The sequence below is a fragment of the Pseudorasbora parva genome, chromosome 15 (assembly GCF_024679245.1).
Source record: "Pseudorasbora parva isolate DD20220531a chromosome 15, ASM2467924v1, whole genome shotgun sequence".
Classification (NCBI taxonomy): Eukaryota; Metazoa; Chordata; class Actinopteri; order Cypriniformes; family Gobionidae; genus Pseudorasbora; species Pseudorasbora parva.
Genome location: NC_090186.1, coordinates 28951534 through 28968945, shown reverse-complemented (window position 1 = coordinate 28968945; position 17412 = coordinate 28951534). Strand labels below are relative to the sequence as shown.

The window sequence follows — 17412 nt, the reverse complement described above, 5'->3', positions numbered from 1 at the left end:
TATATTTACATTTTGAGGATAAGGAACAAATGTCTAAGCAACGTTACAAATTATAGCAGACACATATGTGAATGTTAGCCTATATCAGAATGAATCGATATCCACTGAGTTACAGATGTTGAAACAAACTATGAAAACAAACACATCTCCCATATTACCCAGAACTGCTGTTTCGCTGTATTTTCCTTTGGTGATAGAAACATTTCGAGTGGTCCTTCACTTCCTGGGTAATGCGAACATACCTTATACTCAAATTGTGAACGCCAAGAACTTGTCTCCGTTAGGGCTACCCACATTCTCCAAACTTTTGTCTTCATAAGTGCACACACATCTGTGGACAATGCATATATTTTAACTATAATTTACATCATATATTTTATCTATAATTTTAGATCATAAATGTAAAGAGCTCTAAATTCTAAAATTATGGATATTAAAATACAATTGATAAAACTTAATAGGCTACCGCATTCAAGTAGGCTACCACTGAGTCTTGGGTAAACACGCTGTTAAAATAAACTGCACGATAAACGAGTTCTACATGAGGCGGTATGTTCCTAAAGACTTTGCGTGCCTTTCTTTGGATTTTGGTGTCCAAGTCCCGTTCGCCCCCGGAAGAGGGAGACAACGCCTGGGGAAGAGCGCATAGGCTGACGGTGAGAACGGGTAGCGAAGCATCCGAGCATCCCAAAGCCTTTCTTCCCTCAGTGTAGCGGATCGCCGTAATACTGAAGCACTTTCTGCGATGTCTCCTGCATGGGCACGAGCTCTTCTCGGGCTCCTGGTCGCACTCTGCACCCAGAGCTCACTACTGTCGGGTAGGTCAATCTGCTACTGTTTATTTAAATATAAATAACAAGTTCAAGCTTTGTTTAGCCTATTATTGGAATCATTTATCATTTAGAAGTGCAATTAGTTAAGCAGGCTATATTTTTAATTGCCAGGGCTTTCTCTAAGGCTGTTGTTTTCTTGTACTTAACTATTATTATGTCATATAAGCACTTATGCAAATAGCTCTACTGAATTAATCAGCTGCGGTTGGAAAATCTCGAGGTCTGCGTCATGTTTATTTGCTCATATTGTGCATGAAAACAATTGGCCAAACCTTTGATAAACATTCCAAGCACTAATAGCTTAATGCACGAGGGGGTGAGACCTGAGGCACAGGCAGGTGCACAAACTTCAAAATGTGTACTTGCTTTATTTTTATTTTTTAAGGAGTAGTCATTTTTGTGGCAGCTTGAATAGGTTTAAATCATGCAAGCATGGCATCTATGTCTGGTAAAGTTTAAAACGTTACACATTTTTTCGCTTATAATTGGAGAATAAAGACATTATTTTGCCTGCATTTATAGGGTTCCCAGGAGTTTTGCAATAATACTTATACTAAGATGTTCAGATACATACATGTAATCAAAATATGATCATATTTGGATTCCAGATTTGTTCTTTACAGATGTGGATGGATGGTAGATAGATATGGACTGTAAGTGCAGCTCAGCAAGTGTTTTATCAAATTAGATCCAGGACAGGAAGTACAGTTAACCTCTTTAAAAGGTCATCAGGGAGTGTAAAAGCACAGATGTTTTAGACATTCTTTTGCTTTCAGCTCTTCAAATCAATTTCGGCCACGTTTTCTCTCTCTGCCCCTCTTTGACTTTCTTTCACTTTTTGCCGTCCCTCCTAATTCTGAGGAGAATGCAGAGGAATCTTGGATGAGAAAAGTGGTAGCTAAGTCCTACTGAGCTGTGTTAGCTGCCACGTTACAACGGGCCTTTTTCTTTCTCACTTGCTCTTTCTCAGTGTTTTGGAAATGTTCTTTATATGAGGTCACCCAGTGCAGCCTGGGACTGCCATCAGCAGCTGCATATTATTCAGTCTTCTTCGCCTTTCCTCTTCTCTCCATCTTTAACAAAACAAAATACATCCAAAACAACTAAATCTTAAAGCCACCAGCTGCTTCGATATGGTGTAGACTGTAACACTTTACTGATTTCAAGCCAAAGAAAAAAAAAAAAAACTAGATCTCTTAATGGTGCCTAACTGCAGCTTCAAAACTATTCCAGACATCTGCTTGACAGATAAAAGATATATTGGAAAGAATGAGTCTCAGGATTTTGTTCCACAACCCTGCACTTTAACATCACGTCTGTTGTTATTCCGGTAAGAATGAGCTTGTGTTGTCAGGTAAGAGCTCTGCCAGACAGTGAGAGGAAGAGAAAAAATCATGCCCTGACCAGCTACTGGAATTAAACCTTGCTCAGATTTTCACCAAGGAATTTGCGGAAAGTCTTTGATTGACGTGAGAAAGGCTGGAAAGGTTAGAAACTCAATCTGTCCATAAGTGAGTGCGTGGCGCTACAAGAAGCCAGCGTGTAGTTGGCATGATGCCCACGCTCAACCTGTCACTTAGGTGTTTGAGCATTGTCTGTCATCAGGTGCTCTCCTATGGAACAAATGGGACTAAAGCTCAGACTGAAAACAAAGTCTATGTAAAAAAAATAATATACACTCTAAATGCCTCTTGCGTTTGTTTGAATGTTATCCAGACACCTGAATGAAAATAATAAGGAATGAATGTTTGTTAGAGTTTGTTTATGCCTTTCATTAAGAAAATAATGTCAGAAAAGCAGGTGCTTGCCCTGGAGGTCTTTCCATGAATGCTTATAGAAAAATAAATCTAACAAAAGTGACAATAGGACCGCAGGGCATTTACTTTCGCCTTCTTAATAGACACCATAAAGGAATGAACAATATGAATGGCTTGGAGCCTGACAGATATTGGGCCAGTTATTGCGTTCCAACAATCTTACATTTGTTAACCATGTGATTTTAGACTTTACTAATCTAAACATTTGGTTTTCTGTGAATAATTAAACATTGTTTTGTGAATTCTGCTGATGGAAATCAAACCGATCAAATTGGCTTACATGTAAATTGGAAACATCAATTTGAATGGGTTAAAAATGTCAAACATTTTATTTATTTTATAGCTGTCATGAAGTTAGATTAAGTCATTTCCAGCTATTAGTGAAAATTAAAATCTTTTCTTTTTTTTCTTTTTTTTGTGCTTGTTGTGTACATTGTTTTCTTTTGTGATGGGCCCAAATTTTAGCGGGACACAATGCAAATCTAAACTAGAAGAAAAATCCTTATGTGACCTTCAGCAGATAAAATGTAGTTTTCCCTTTTAGCAGGGGTTACAATGCAAATATATTTTAACCCTCAACATCTTTAGCGATAATTGCATATCTATTCATTTGATCATCTCAACAACTGATGTTTTACTGAAGAATAGTTTTTAAAAAACAGTTACTAAAAAGTAATCACAGATAATTATTTTTACTACTGATTTCAGAAGTTAGAAAAATAAATGGAGAACCACTGATCTGGGTGATGTTCACCCCATAACATGAGCCATGGTTAGTTTCTTCCAGTATAAAATGTTTATTTTTGGAGAAAGATCTAATTCTTATGTTTTACAAGTCTTGATTTAATCAAAATGTGAACCCACCCTACATCATAACTTTTAATATGGGCCAAGTCACAGAGTGAGGTTTGATGTTTCTGTGGCCTCTGTGTGTGTGTGTGTGTGTGTGTGTGTGTGTGTGTGTGTGTGTGTGTGTGTGTGTGTGTGTGTGTGTGTGTGTGTGTGTGTGTGTGTGTGTGTGTGTGTGTGTGTGTGTGTGTGTGTGTGTGTGTGTGTGTGTGTGTGTGTGTGTGTGTGTTTGTGTGTGTGTGTATAGCGGTAATTGCAGTGACATGTGTGATGTGGTTCCAGATTATTTTGAGGGATGTTCCATTGCCAATATTATATTATAAAGCAGTGACGGAGAGGCATATGTCCGTGTGTACACTTAAATAAATGATAGACATTGATCTCTCTGACCAGGATTGATGCCAGAGTCATGCTGTTGTACAGTAAACAGGCACAGCGATGAGAGATTTGCTCACTCTAACTCTAGGCAGGGTTAGAAAAACAGCCTGAGCACACTAAAGTACTTCAGATGGAGTTTCCAGTGTGATTAACTGAAGGCTGACGCCTCAGTGCGCTACTTCAAGCTGTGGGTTCATTTAAAAAGTTCACACAAAAAGTTAACTTACAGTAGATCTACATTACACATGACTCCCACAAGCTAATAGTGATTATGAGTTTATACAATTTAGTTTACGTTTTCTTATACACTTAAGGGAGTTCTTGCAGTGATGCCATAGAAGAACCATTTTGGGCTCCCCAAAGATGTTTCAATTATTTTTTTGGTCCCACTTTATATTAGGTGGCCTTACATCAAAAAATAAGTACAATGGTAAAAAATAAGTATTGTGTTCTGTTCATATTATATTGCAAAACACTTTTGCTAATATTGAGGTGGGATATGGGTAAAGTTAAGGACAGGTGTGGTGGTATGGGTAATTTTAAGTGTAGGAGTTAGGTAGGGAAGTTTCAACAGTGTAATTATAAGTGTAATTAAAAAAAATAGTAGTTAAATACCCTAATATACCCACCCTAATATAAAATGGGTCCTTTTTATCATTTTAAAGAACAGTTTAATAATCGAAAGAAATCTTTTTTCTATGATAAAGAACCTTTGTGCAATGGAAAGATTCCATTGAATTGTAGATGCCAAAAAAGAACCTTTATTTTTAGGAGGGTTTGGCCCTCTCCAATAATTGATTCTGATTGGTCAATCAAATCACATGCTTTCATTGGTCAAATATTTCCTCATAATAACAACTAAACTGTATAACTGACCATTGTTCCAGAACAATTTCCTGCATCGCTGGGGAATAATGTGAAGTCTGTTGGGCATAATTGCAAAATAAACCACGTTAGGCTGATACAAGACCTCATCTTTGAGTCTTTATTTTGGGGTTTGTAACAATGACCCTCAACAATGTCCCTTACTCTAATGGTAGCTTATAAGATATTTGCTACCATTAGAGTAAGGGATCCCAGGATGTCCTTCGGAAAAAGAGAAGGGGTGTAACCCTGACATCCTGGCCAAATTTGCCCATTGGCCTCTGTCCTTCATGGCCTAATCATCCCCCTCTCCTGATTGGCTTCATCACTCGGTCTCCTCTCCACCAATCAGCTGGTGTGTGGTGAGCGTTCTGGCGCATTATGGCTGCCGTCACATCCTCCAGGTGGATGCTGCACATTGGTGGTGGTTGAGGAGATTCCACGCTTCAATGTAAAGCGATTTGAGTGCCTTGAAAAGCGTTATATAAATCAAACACATTATTATTATTATTATTATTATTATTATTATTATTATTATTATTATTATTATTATTATTATTATTATTATTATTATTATTTGATTGTAGTTCATTGTTATTTGCTGCAACTGCAATCTAATAAAGACAAACTCATCAGTCTTTCATTCCAATGTAACTGATCTCTTTCTTTCTCTCAGGTTCTAAGCCACTGCCGCCACGTAATGTGAAGCTGACCTCTGTGAATAAGGGGTTAAAGGTCACATGGGATCCACCAAGCGAGCTGGACGGACGGCCTGTAGATAGCTACAGCATTGGCTACGGGAAGTCCATGAAGTCACTACGCTTCGTCAATGTGGACAAGGACAGGCGGTCAGAGTTACTAGAGGACGTAGGTGAGAGTGTAACTCAACCTTTCTTTAAATAAAAGCTAGATACTCACATTGAGTGCTTCAGCACTCTGTCAGGCTCTCATGTGCATGTTGTGTTGTTTTAGAGCCTGGAGTCCTGCATTTTCTCAAGATGAGTGCAGAGAATAAGGATGGGATGAGTAAACCTGTCTACAGGGCAGAGACTCCAGGAGGTGTGTGCTTGCCTGTGTGTTGAGAGAGACCTGCATGTTTCTCTATGACTCTCTATTCTCTTCACTGTTGTACTGGTGCATGGATATATAAAGTGTGTGCATTAAAAACAAAACACATATGCATGCTTTTAAATGGATAGTTAATTAAATAATTGAAATATGTCATAATTTACTCACTCTCATGTCATCCGAACATGAATACATTTCTTTTCTTTGTGGAACATATCTGAAAAAGGTCTCCGTTTTTTGTTCAGATAATGAAAGCCAACAAGGTCCAGTGCTTTTTGGACTTCAGTCTTCTTTTTTGGAATGAGATGAGAGTGAGTAAATGATGACAAAGTGTTTACTTACAGATGAATTATCCTTATAAATATAACATAACAGGAATTCCTCAGTGTTGCCAATAGACAGTGGCCTCAAAATATACTAGGGATTTGATTAAACTGGAATATTAAATATCAAACTCCTCTAAATTTGTCTTAACCACATTTAAACCATATTAACTATGGAGATCACGTATAATATAATCTATATAATATTGCAAAATATTACAGTTTTTAATAACTTTTTCAGTTTTATTATATTTTAAAATGTAATTTAATCATTCTAATGCTGATTTGGTGCTCAATAATTATTTCTTCTTATTATTATTATCAATGTTGGAAACAGTTGTACTGTTAATATTTTTGTGGTAACTGTGTTCATATTTTTTTTTCTTTGATGAATAGAATGTTCCAAAGAAAAGTATTTATTTGAAATAGAAATCTTTTTTAACATTTACAGTACAGTTACAGTCTTTACTGCCTTTCTTCTTAATTTAATACACCTTTGCTGTATAAAAGTGTTAATTTCTTTCAAAAACAAATTTTACTGACCCAATAGTACGAACAGTTTAAACCATAGTATTGTTAGGGGTTAACAGCTTATGACCCAGGACCAGTAGTGAAGAAATGAAGACAGAGTCAGGATTGCAATTAATTAAAAGAAAAATTTACTTAAGAATAGTTTGCAGTTTCAAAAGCAGAAGCCAGCTTCAAGTCTCACAAGGAGTTCGTAGGCCGCGCTCCCTCTCTCACCGTCTCGTTGCCTCGCCCTATATTACATACAATTGTCCCAACAGTTATACCGTTTTCAAGGTCTTATCCACGTCATTACTGCAATGTGGATGGTTCTGATTGGCTCAGAGACAATGCACAGTCATGGTAAATTTCCACTCGAGTCAGTTAATCTGATGCACGTTTCCACTGACGTGTCACTTGTTGATGCTCTCACCCAGAATTAGGCCTGTGGTGACCTTCCAGATCTGGAGCAGGCGCCAGCTTGCCCAGAACAACAAGTCCACCCATCTCTTAGGGTGCCCATTGAACACCATTCTGATCTGTAACATAGAATATTGCGCACATACACAGATACACAGTCTCTCCAAGGTTGGAGCTGATTAAGCTCCAGTTCTAACCAGTTCTTACCAAAACATACTGATAACATGTGCTTTCATTTAGTGAGAGGGACACACAATAGTACAGGCAATATTCATCTTGAGTCTTTAGTGTTTCAGTAAAAGGAAATATAAAAGGAATAAAACATAATAAATTAAATGAAAGACAAATCCATATTTCATATCTGGAAGCCGGGCTAAGTGAGCAAACGCTGTTACTCCACTCCTGACATGTTAGGGGTGTGTGATACCTCAAATCCAAACACACGACCTTGTTGCCAGTTTAGTGACACATCACACATCTCTAGGCCAGACCCTCAGTCACTCCTCAGAGACCAAATACACACTTTAGAAAACAAGAAACTAAAACAAAATCATAACTGGATAGAATCATTATAATAATACAGGATAAATATTGATTAAAGTTTTGATTATGAAGTTAATTAGGATATGAATATATACAGGTATATTGAAGCGGCAGTGGATTTCAAAATCCCCCCTTCACTCCCTCCTAAAGGCCAATTTTGGGGTCCCAATGACCCCCTAAAGTTGGTCTACCAATTTAACTTCAACAAGGGATTTAACTTCAACCATTATTAATCTCATCTAATTTGGTTTTATCAATGGCTTGATTGATTACAATAAGCACATATTCATCCTCAAGAGGACATACTACATTAGCACCCCATGTTAAATACCACCCCATTATAAATACCAAGATATCTCATCTAAAAAGAGGGATTTTAAATACATTTCTTTCAAAACACAGAACTTTTTCATCTTCTAAACAATAGTGGTCTGAAATAAAAATAAACAAAATAAATAGGCATCATAATCCATCCAATTACATTCAGTCTCTGCATAAAACATCCTTCAGTTTACAGTCTACATACATGTACCATCTTAATTTCACATCCTATTTATTTCTTTCCCAAACATGTTCATAACCTTCTTGTTAAAACCATTTTCATAACTCCATTTTCTTTTCCACATAGATTTTCACATACTCAAACCTTTTTGTTACACTTGCTTTTTCCATCAAATCCAGTTTTCACTCATGATAGCCCACATCATTTTTTTTTTAACTTAAAATTAACATAACCATAAAATTGTTAATGTTGAAAACTTCATCAAAGTGACATATTATCCATTTGTATTACATTCATTCAGCTTGTTCACATCTTTATCTTGTGACATTGTGCTTAATCATACTCAATACCAATTATTTTTCAAAATAACTTTTCAAACCCATGTTATTTAGTAAACCATTCAAAATCCATTCATTAGGGTTTCCTTTAAAGTAACATTTTTCTTTCAATGTCTTGTCCATTAAAACTCTTTAGGCGTAAGCTCCAAATGACCAAAATCTTAACCCTGTTGATTTATGTCATCTGGCAGTGATACTTCTCATCAAATCCTCACTAGCCTTCCTTTGCCACTTACACCAAAATTGTTATAATTTTACCAAGAACTTACAAATTTTCATAATCTCCCATATTACTTTATAAAGTATTCAAATTTGTACTGTCATCATCAATTTATTTAAAACTGTTTTAAAACAATCTGTATTTTGAATATCATTCATTGTTCAATATATATTAACTTAATTTGATGTGAAGTGTACTTAAATTCTGTCAGAAGTTTTATTTCAACAACATTAATCTTTAGGGCTATTTCTCTCTCGTTTTAACTTGTCAGATTATTCTTTATCAAAATAGTAAGTCTCCAGTGCAGATGCACCATGTGATCATTATTGTTTCAGTCTCATCTCTACTGCTCTACAGAAACCAAAATATTATTTTATTCATCTTTCAATCCCAGTCACACCGAAAAACTTAAAGTCACTTGCTCCTTTAACATTAATTAGACATTATTACTAGACATCTAATGTCCTGCATCCATTTAAGGGATGAAACAAATAAAAAACAAAAATCAAACTTTTTCTTTTAGAAATTATCTTTTTGGTCGCCCTTCTGCCTTCAGAAATATGAGGGAATCTCTGGATAATTTAGATAGTGACTTCAGCCAATTTGTCACTTTGTCTCTGCCGTCAAGTTTCTAACATTTATGTTTACCATTTCTAATCAATTGAATATTTCAATTTAAACCCTCAGTTAAATTTGGAGATGGGTGTTTAACCCATTAAGAAACGGCAATCTTTAACTTTATAATTCCACTTCAACTAATCCAGAGATTAATTCAAATCAGCATCATAAATGACAAAATTAGTCATAATTACCAGTAACGGACAGAGCTGGATACCAGTCCACTTAAAGCTCGTCCCATGTTCTGGATCAACTTTTCCAGATTCCTTCAGAATTAGCAGTTTCTTTAAAAGTTGTCGTTTGCCTTAACCCATCTGTAATGATAGACACTCATTCCAGAGGTTAATGACCTCACACACACTATCAGGACAGAACAGTTTCACAAACCAACACATACAAAACATAAAGTGCAGTCATCAACAAACATACGCACATTAAACATATAATTTTGAATTGCTCATTATCAAAATTTGTTTTTAGTGTTTAACTAAAAATTATTTAATATCAGTTCTTGGTTTCTTAACCAATTTTCAAATCATGTCTGTTCATTATTCCTTCATTTTTAGAGAAGTCAGCTGGGTTGTTTTGGTTCTGATATCATTGCTTTTGTTTAGTTTCAGCTTTAGCACGACGATAACAGACAGAGCACCATCACTGCTTCTCAAGCAGTCTCTCTCTCTCTCTTACACGGATAGTCTCTTTTATTAAATTCATTAATTTTTAACCTTCACAAAGTTTATCCTTAAAGAATAAATTTGTATCAGAAATTTAAATGTTTAACTTTCCAATTAGAGATATATAATCATCTCAAAATAAGTTATGCTATGAATTATTTTCTTCAAGTTACTTTAGTTAAATACCTTTTGTTATCCAGACCTCCTCTTTAAACTTCAACAGCTGTTCTTATCTTTAGACACCACCATGCCTTCAAATTCTCCACTGCCATATCTAATGACCTGCAGGATTAAACTCATGATATGGAAATATTAGTTCAATATCACAGTTTTACTGATTCAGTTAATGCATTTTTGTTCTGGTCTCCACAAAGTTATTGACAATCACCTCATGGTCTCAGCTGGCTCTTGAATGACCTTTACCATCATAACTTTCACTCAGGGTCTTCCCTGGCATTCACAAACAATGCGTTATTTGAGTGAGCGGTATAGAGGAGCCATTATTAGGGCAGGCCATGCTGTGTCCTGTCTGGACTCTCGGCCCCTACAACCACAGCGTCCCCCCTTACTGATGCTGCTGGCCTCACAGACATCGGTTCAACTCTCATACACACCTCACATAAAAAACACCTCCCTTCTTGGAAGTGCCCAATGGCGGTGACCCCCATGTCTTAGGTTGTCCCCCTGCTGGCCAAAAGAGGATCTTACCCGTCTTCGGCAAATCACCCTCATTCACATTGGTCATCGCTTGAGATCTTTGACCCTTAAAATGGATCAGATGTTTTTCTGGAGTCTTGGGGAAAGTGCATTCAAGAGTCACCGGAGCCATTTAGTCTGCTTACTATAGGTAGAACATGGAGACAGGTTAATCGTAACACTACTTAATCACTGATATCAATTACATCTTCGAAACCGCAACATATTAGTGCGTAGATTATACTCAGTGAATTTAGCCATAACCACTGTCCATGCAATTTAATGTCCTGCATGTTGACTCTGACCTGATCCATTGGTCCTGTGCATGGTGGAGGCTAAGATTAGACAAAGATGTCACTGATCATGGGATAATTTATTTAAAATTTTCAACTCATTAAAATTCTGTATCTAAAAACCTTTATTAGCTTTATTATTGCCCTCCTAATGGCACTTTCACTCTTTTTAACAAATCACTGTCTCTATGATTTTCAACTGATGCACTGTGCTTTTACTATAAATCTCTTATCACCTAAGACACAGGCTCAGATAACAGCATTGAGCTGGTTTTGAATGAGAGAGAGACTCTGAGTTATTCAGGATGGTTCACTGTGTTTTCATAAACTTTAAACTACTCACACTAGCTCAGCATAAGATCTGGCTAGAAATTAAAATTGTTTTCAAATAAGACATCAAACATTTCCTTTAAACTCTATCCTTAGACAGAGATCACAATTTTAATTAATCATAATTTTATTTGTCTTTTTCCCATACAATTAATTTAGAAACTATACATTTCTCAGATTAAGTCTCTGTTACTCTTTCAAGTTTGTCCATAGCACCAGAAATGGTGGGGGCCAGATTCAGATAAGCGAATTGTTTTATTACAGCTCTGCACCAGCTTATCTTTTTGAAACCAAAACACCAGCATCTGGGTTTTTAACATATTAACACCAATTTATCTTACAAACAGTTTTTACCAATATTGAGGCAAATTAACATTATTAGAATTTTTCAAGAGTTAGAGTAACAGGAACCACCTTTTTCATACATTTGTCATGTAAACTTCTACGTTACTATTTATACATTTTCTTGCCTCACGTTTTTCAGTCAATGTCTTTGATTTTACCTCAAAATTTTAATTAATTTTCATAGATCTTTCCTTCAAACATAATTACTTAAGACCTTAAATTCAGCAACATTATTATTTATTATTTTCTTAGACTGAGTGTAAATCTCTTCTTTATTTCTTTTTACTTTGTTTTATCTACAAAATTTAATCTGATGGGCTGATTTGCCACCATTTCTACACCTTATGGGTGGGTGGTTACAGTTACATACAAAATGGCCCTGCTGACCACAATTAAAACACTCTGTCATTTAGCAACTGGCATGTTTCAGTCTAGTTCCCAGTCTGTAAGGCGGTGCCTAAAGCGGCACTCGCTCGGACAGTCAGAGAAGAGAAGAGTGCGCGAGAGGGGAGGGGGCAGATAAGACTGGCTGCTTACACATCTTGGTGTTTTCGCTTTTTCAAAAACAATCTCAAGCCCTTTTTTTTTTTTTTTCAGACTACAACTCAATTCCAGTAATTTCAGACAATTTATTACGTTTGGCAATCAGACTATACCATCCCTCAGTAATCTTCTGGGATTTTTCTTTCAGGGGTTAAACCCCACCCATTCTACAAATTCATTAATAAGCACTCTTTGTTTGTAGCCAGTCAAGTTGCTATTTAACTTTTCAGTCTGAATTAAAACCTTGCTGCCATGTTTTAATTTTTTAAAATAAATATGCTCTGCAAATTTCTTTTAAGTGAGGGCTTCAGAGCAAAGCTAGTTACAGCATTTGCTCTCTTTCATTTCAATATATATTATCAAGACTGTTCAAGTTACTGATCATGTCACAATTTATCAGCCATATTTTAGTCAAAGTTCATACTCACCGAAACAGCAAGAGATGGAGGCGGCGATCTTTACCCAACACAGCTGTGGCTTCTGCGTGATGAAACTGCAAATGACACTTGTACGAAAACGTCACACATACTGGTCCGTGCCAATTTGGGTCACAATTTTTATTTTACTCGGGATCGTTCCAGATGCATCACTGGCAAAACAACTCCTGAATCAATTTTTATTTTGTTTAACTAATAACTAATATTTTATTCCCTGACTGCCTGATTCACTAAGTTCTAAACTCTAAGTTCGGGGTACCCCTATCTGAGATGGAAGAGAGAGAGCAGGTTTGCGATGCCCCCTGGTCCATGTGACCGTCTCTTAAGACTCTAACTCAGACAAACAGATCACACACCAGAGAGACGTGCCCCTGTAGAGGTGGTGCTACACCAGTGGCCCCCAATGGGCTCTCCCCTGTATTAGACACGTGTCTTGCGCTGTCTGCTACGCGTTAGCCGTTGCCCGTAGTAACGTGGCGTGCTCTCAGCGACCTTCTTATACCCTTATGCTGTTCCCAAAAAACAAACACTTAGTATAATTAATCCCCATTCCTATCGAAATGAAGCTCTCTCGCTCCCCGTACCCAATCTCTTCCAGTCAGACAGCCCTAACCAAATAATTAAAGCTTTCTACTACCTTATTTGTTGTTTTGCCAGGGGTGTCACCAAGGAATCATTGCCCGCGCATCCTCCACCAAAACTGTTAGGGGTTAACAGCTTATGACCCAGGACCAGTAGTGAAGAAATGAAGACAGAGTCAGGATTGCAATTAATTAAAAGAAAAATTTACTTAAGAATAGTTTGCAGTTTCAAAAGCAGAAGCCAGCTTCAAGTCTCACAAGGAGTTCGTAGGCCGCGCTCCCTCTCTCACCGTCTCGTTGCCTCGCCCTATATTACATACAATTGTCCCAACAGTTATACCGTTTTCAAGGTCTTATCCACGTCATTACTGCAATGTGGATGGTTCTGATTGGCTCAGAGACAATGCACAGTCATGGTAAATTTCCACTCGAGTCAGTTAATCTGATGCACGTTTCCACTGACGTGTCACTTGTTGATGCTCTCACCCAGAATTAGGCCTGTGGTGACCTTCCAGATCTGGAGCAGGCGCCAGCTTGCCCAGAACAACAAGTCCACCCATCTCTTAGGGTGCCCATTGAACACCATTCTGATCTGTAACATAGAATATTGCGCACATACACAGATACACAGTCTCTCCAAGGTTGGAGCTGATTAAGCTCCAGTTCTAACCAGTTCTTACCAAAACATACTGATAACATGTGCTTTCATTTAGTGAGAGGGACACACAATAGTACAGGCAATATTCATCTTGAGTCTTTAGTGTTTCAGTAAAAGGAAATATAAAAGGAATAAAACATAATAAATTAAATGAAAGACAAATCCATATTTCATATCTGGAAGCCGGGCTAAGTGAGCAAACGCTGTTACTCCACTCCTGACATGTTAGGGGTGTGTGATACCTCAAATCCAAACACACGACCTTGTTGCCAGTTTAGTGACACATCACACATCTCTAGGCCAGACCCTCAGTCACTCCTCAGAGACCAAATACACACTTTAGAAAACAAGAAACTAAAACAAAATCATAACTGGATAGAATCATTATAATAATACAGGATAAATATTGATTAAAGTTTTGATTATGAAGTTAATTAGGATATGAATATATACAGGTATATTGAAGCGGCAGTGGATTTCAAAATCCCCCCTTCAGTATATATCAATTAATTGTATATTTAATTGTAATTTTAAACATTAGAAAACAGATGAAAAATAGCACAAGCCTTGATTCTTGCATTCATTTTTAAGTGTACACATCATTTTAGTGGTCACTATGTGTGGATGTCATTAAATGTCTAAATATACAGTTATATAGGCCTCATTATTTAGACTTGTTAGACTGTAACACATACTATTGTAAGGCTTTTTACAAGGAAAGTATTTATAACTTTAAAGCTCTCTATGCTTTTTGTTCATTATACAATATTAAACCAGACTGGATGGCTAACGCACACTTGTGTGTAGAGTGCATGGTGTAAAGCTGTATCGTTGCTTCTGTTTTCCAAAGAACTCCATTTGCTGTTGGCATCTGGTGAGTTTGAAATCCCCAAAGATAGAGCATTTATGTGGCCAGTCCAACCCAGAGCTCGAGTCAAGAGCTTTAAGCCTTGTGTTGTGGTAGCCAGTCACTCGTCCAATGCACGCCACATAAATTTTTTTCACATAATTTTTTTTCAGGACTTCTATGTCCGTCTCCAACAAACAGGATCTGGGCATATTGCTGCATGTCCCACAGCATATTCCCCGAAACATCTGTCATAATAGAAAAGCACATTAATAATCCTGCAAACAGATCATAAATGTTCTTGGCTGAGGATGTTTTTAGAAGTAGTAAACATATATTGTTTTACAGCTCCCTGTTTTAAGGATAGAAGAATTTGATATAATTAATTTAAAAAAATGCCTATACAGAAAGGAAATTGATGTACATTTTACTTTTGTGTTACTACTGGGGATGCACCACATTTTATATTTTTAGATTTTCTACAGATTATGTTTAAAGATATTAAATGACAATTAATTATTTTAAAGATTAACTTTATTTAAGTGTTAGTTGAGAAAAGTTGTTCCCCAAAAATATGGGAATATAGCAATTAAATATCCAATATCAGTGAAAGGATAAATGTAAATGACTCTAATATCAGCCAATAACCGATATGGTACCAACTTATTGTACATCCTTATGTGTAACCACACTGCTCTTTTTTTTTCCTGCAGGGGGAGAGTGGGTGAAACTGGATGGCTTTGCTGTCGAGCCTTTCAACAGATCCACTCCAGGTAGGTTCAATATTTTTCCAGCCTATGATTGATGCACAACAATTTTATGAGTATCAGCAAGCATATTGCAGATAAACATAAAATAAGCTATGAGAATTCAATTCTAAGTTAAACCCAACCTTCTTGGAATGCATAACTATTTCAACTTTAAAAATATAGTTGTGTCTGTAAACTAATGGTAAATGACAGATTTCAGACATGCACGCTCATGGAAAACATCAATGTTGTTATTCCCTTGAGAAGGATTAAAGTTTGGATGCCAGAGAAAGACCTTTGATACCCCAAGTTCCTGGAAAGACAGTGGCAGTTTTTCAGTTGTAAATTTGTTAAATCAAAGCTTTTATTTCTCTTTTTTATGAATCCATTGAGCCCTCTTAAAACCAAACCCTTTACGTGCTAGCCCTCCGAAGGAAAGAAGGAATCCCAGATTTAAACCAAGTGTTTTAGTTTCCTATAACCTCAAGAGTAAAAGAGATGAAAACACATTAAATGGAGAATCCCACGGATAGAATTACATGTGATCAATGTCCACCCTACCTCTGTAAATAGAGTACGAAATAGATTTCATTACAGATTTGGGAATAGACAATATTGATTAAAATTATTTGGACACAGAAAAACTGTGATTGTGAAAAAAAAAAGATTGTGGTCATGTACTTACCATCTACAAAAACGGCATTTCATTATTTCTTTATTCCCAGTCCACGTTTGTTCTTTACTATTGCTATTGTCATGATGTTACCATAGTGTTGCTCTATTTCTTTTCTCTGGCTTTGTCGCTGGGTTAACAAAAGACATATGCTTCATGTCATTCTGCTTTGCAACCGTGCATTGGCAAGAATGTGGCAGGAAAAGCTCAATTTTGTTTCACAGCCATCATTGTTGTGCTATTATCTTTTTGTCATCACTTTGGCAGTAGAAATAAGTGGGACTAAGCATTGTGAGCAGGTCCACATGCAGCACAGCTGAATCCACACATGGACGTGGTAACTCTGGTCTGCTGGCCCCTGCAACCTGGAGCTTGTTATCGCATCCAAAACCTCCTATGGAGAGAATTCAGGGAGATAACTCGTACAATCAGCGAACAAATCAGACCTGAGGGGCGGGAAAAGAGAACGATGTGTCATCATTGATCCAGGACATGGTCTTGGAAGATTGAAAGTGTTAAAACAATGAGCGAGGGAAAGAGTTAGAGAAGGGTGAGCTACTACGTCTCACTCCTGTTTCAAGTCCAGTGATATGTGAGGCTGCCTCAGCTGTGTTGGCTAGACTCTCTGAATGTGAAGTGGGAATTAGTGTCTGTTTGTACATACAAAGGAAAAGGAGTTGCTGTTACAATCATTTCAGTTCATTTTGAGACATGACCCTTCTTATTTTCTTAAGTGTTAATAATGCTGGTAGAGCTTAAGTATTGAGCGAGTGATGCCAGAGCAATCATAAGTTAGTCCTTAAGCGTTCACGCAAGGCTTGCGTTTAGCCAAAACTGTCATAAAAGGGCTGAGCTATGAAGGATATAAAGCTCCTTTTTCTCCCTTTGAATCTATCTCTTCAATCCTCAAAATGACCTGAAGTTGGATGCTTCATTTAAGAATCTTTAGTTTCAAATCAGTGGTTTGGAGCTTGTATGAAACTCTGCAAGCTCTCCAAGTGTGTCTGACTGTCTACTATAATTACCATGAGTCTGTAATAATTGAGAAGGATTTGTCTGCGTCCCTACTACTATCAGTACTACAAACCACGACCCTGCATCAAAACAGTCATTTAAAGTAAATATTTTTATGTTTTATGTATTGAATGTTTGTAAGACTAACTTAAATTGCATTTGAACCTGATGAAGTATGAAATAACGGCTATAAAATAAATGATGCAATCAGATTAAAACATGTTTAATACAGATTAACTCATGGTAATTATAGCTAAAAAACCTTAAACTCTCTGCTAAACTGAGCTGGATG

The 17412-nt window shown here is 36.8% G+C and overlaps 1 protein-coding gene across 2 annotated transcripts in view; it reads left to right on the top strand.

The window, feature by feature from the left end:
• Positions 1-692: 692 nt before the first annotated feature.
• The window catches only part of fndc1 (fibronectin type III domain containing 1), a 57039-nt gene continuing 40319 nt past the window's right edge, over positions 693-17412 (top strand). Inside the window, exons 1-4 of one of the 2 annotated variants that reach the window (XM_067417602.1) lie at positions 693-818; positions 5418-5612; positions 5714-5800; positions 15398-15457. In XM_067417602.1, coding sequence (XP_067273703.1) covers positions 746-818; positions 5418-5612; positions 5714-5800; positions 15398-15457 — 415 coding nt within the window. In that variant the 5' untranslated portion in view covers positions 693-745. The remainder of the gene's footprint in view (positions 819-5417; positions 5613-5713; positions 5801-15397; positions 15458-17412) is intronic. The other variant, XM_067417603.1, reaches the window with a different exon arrangement.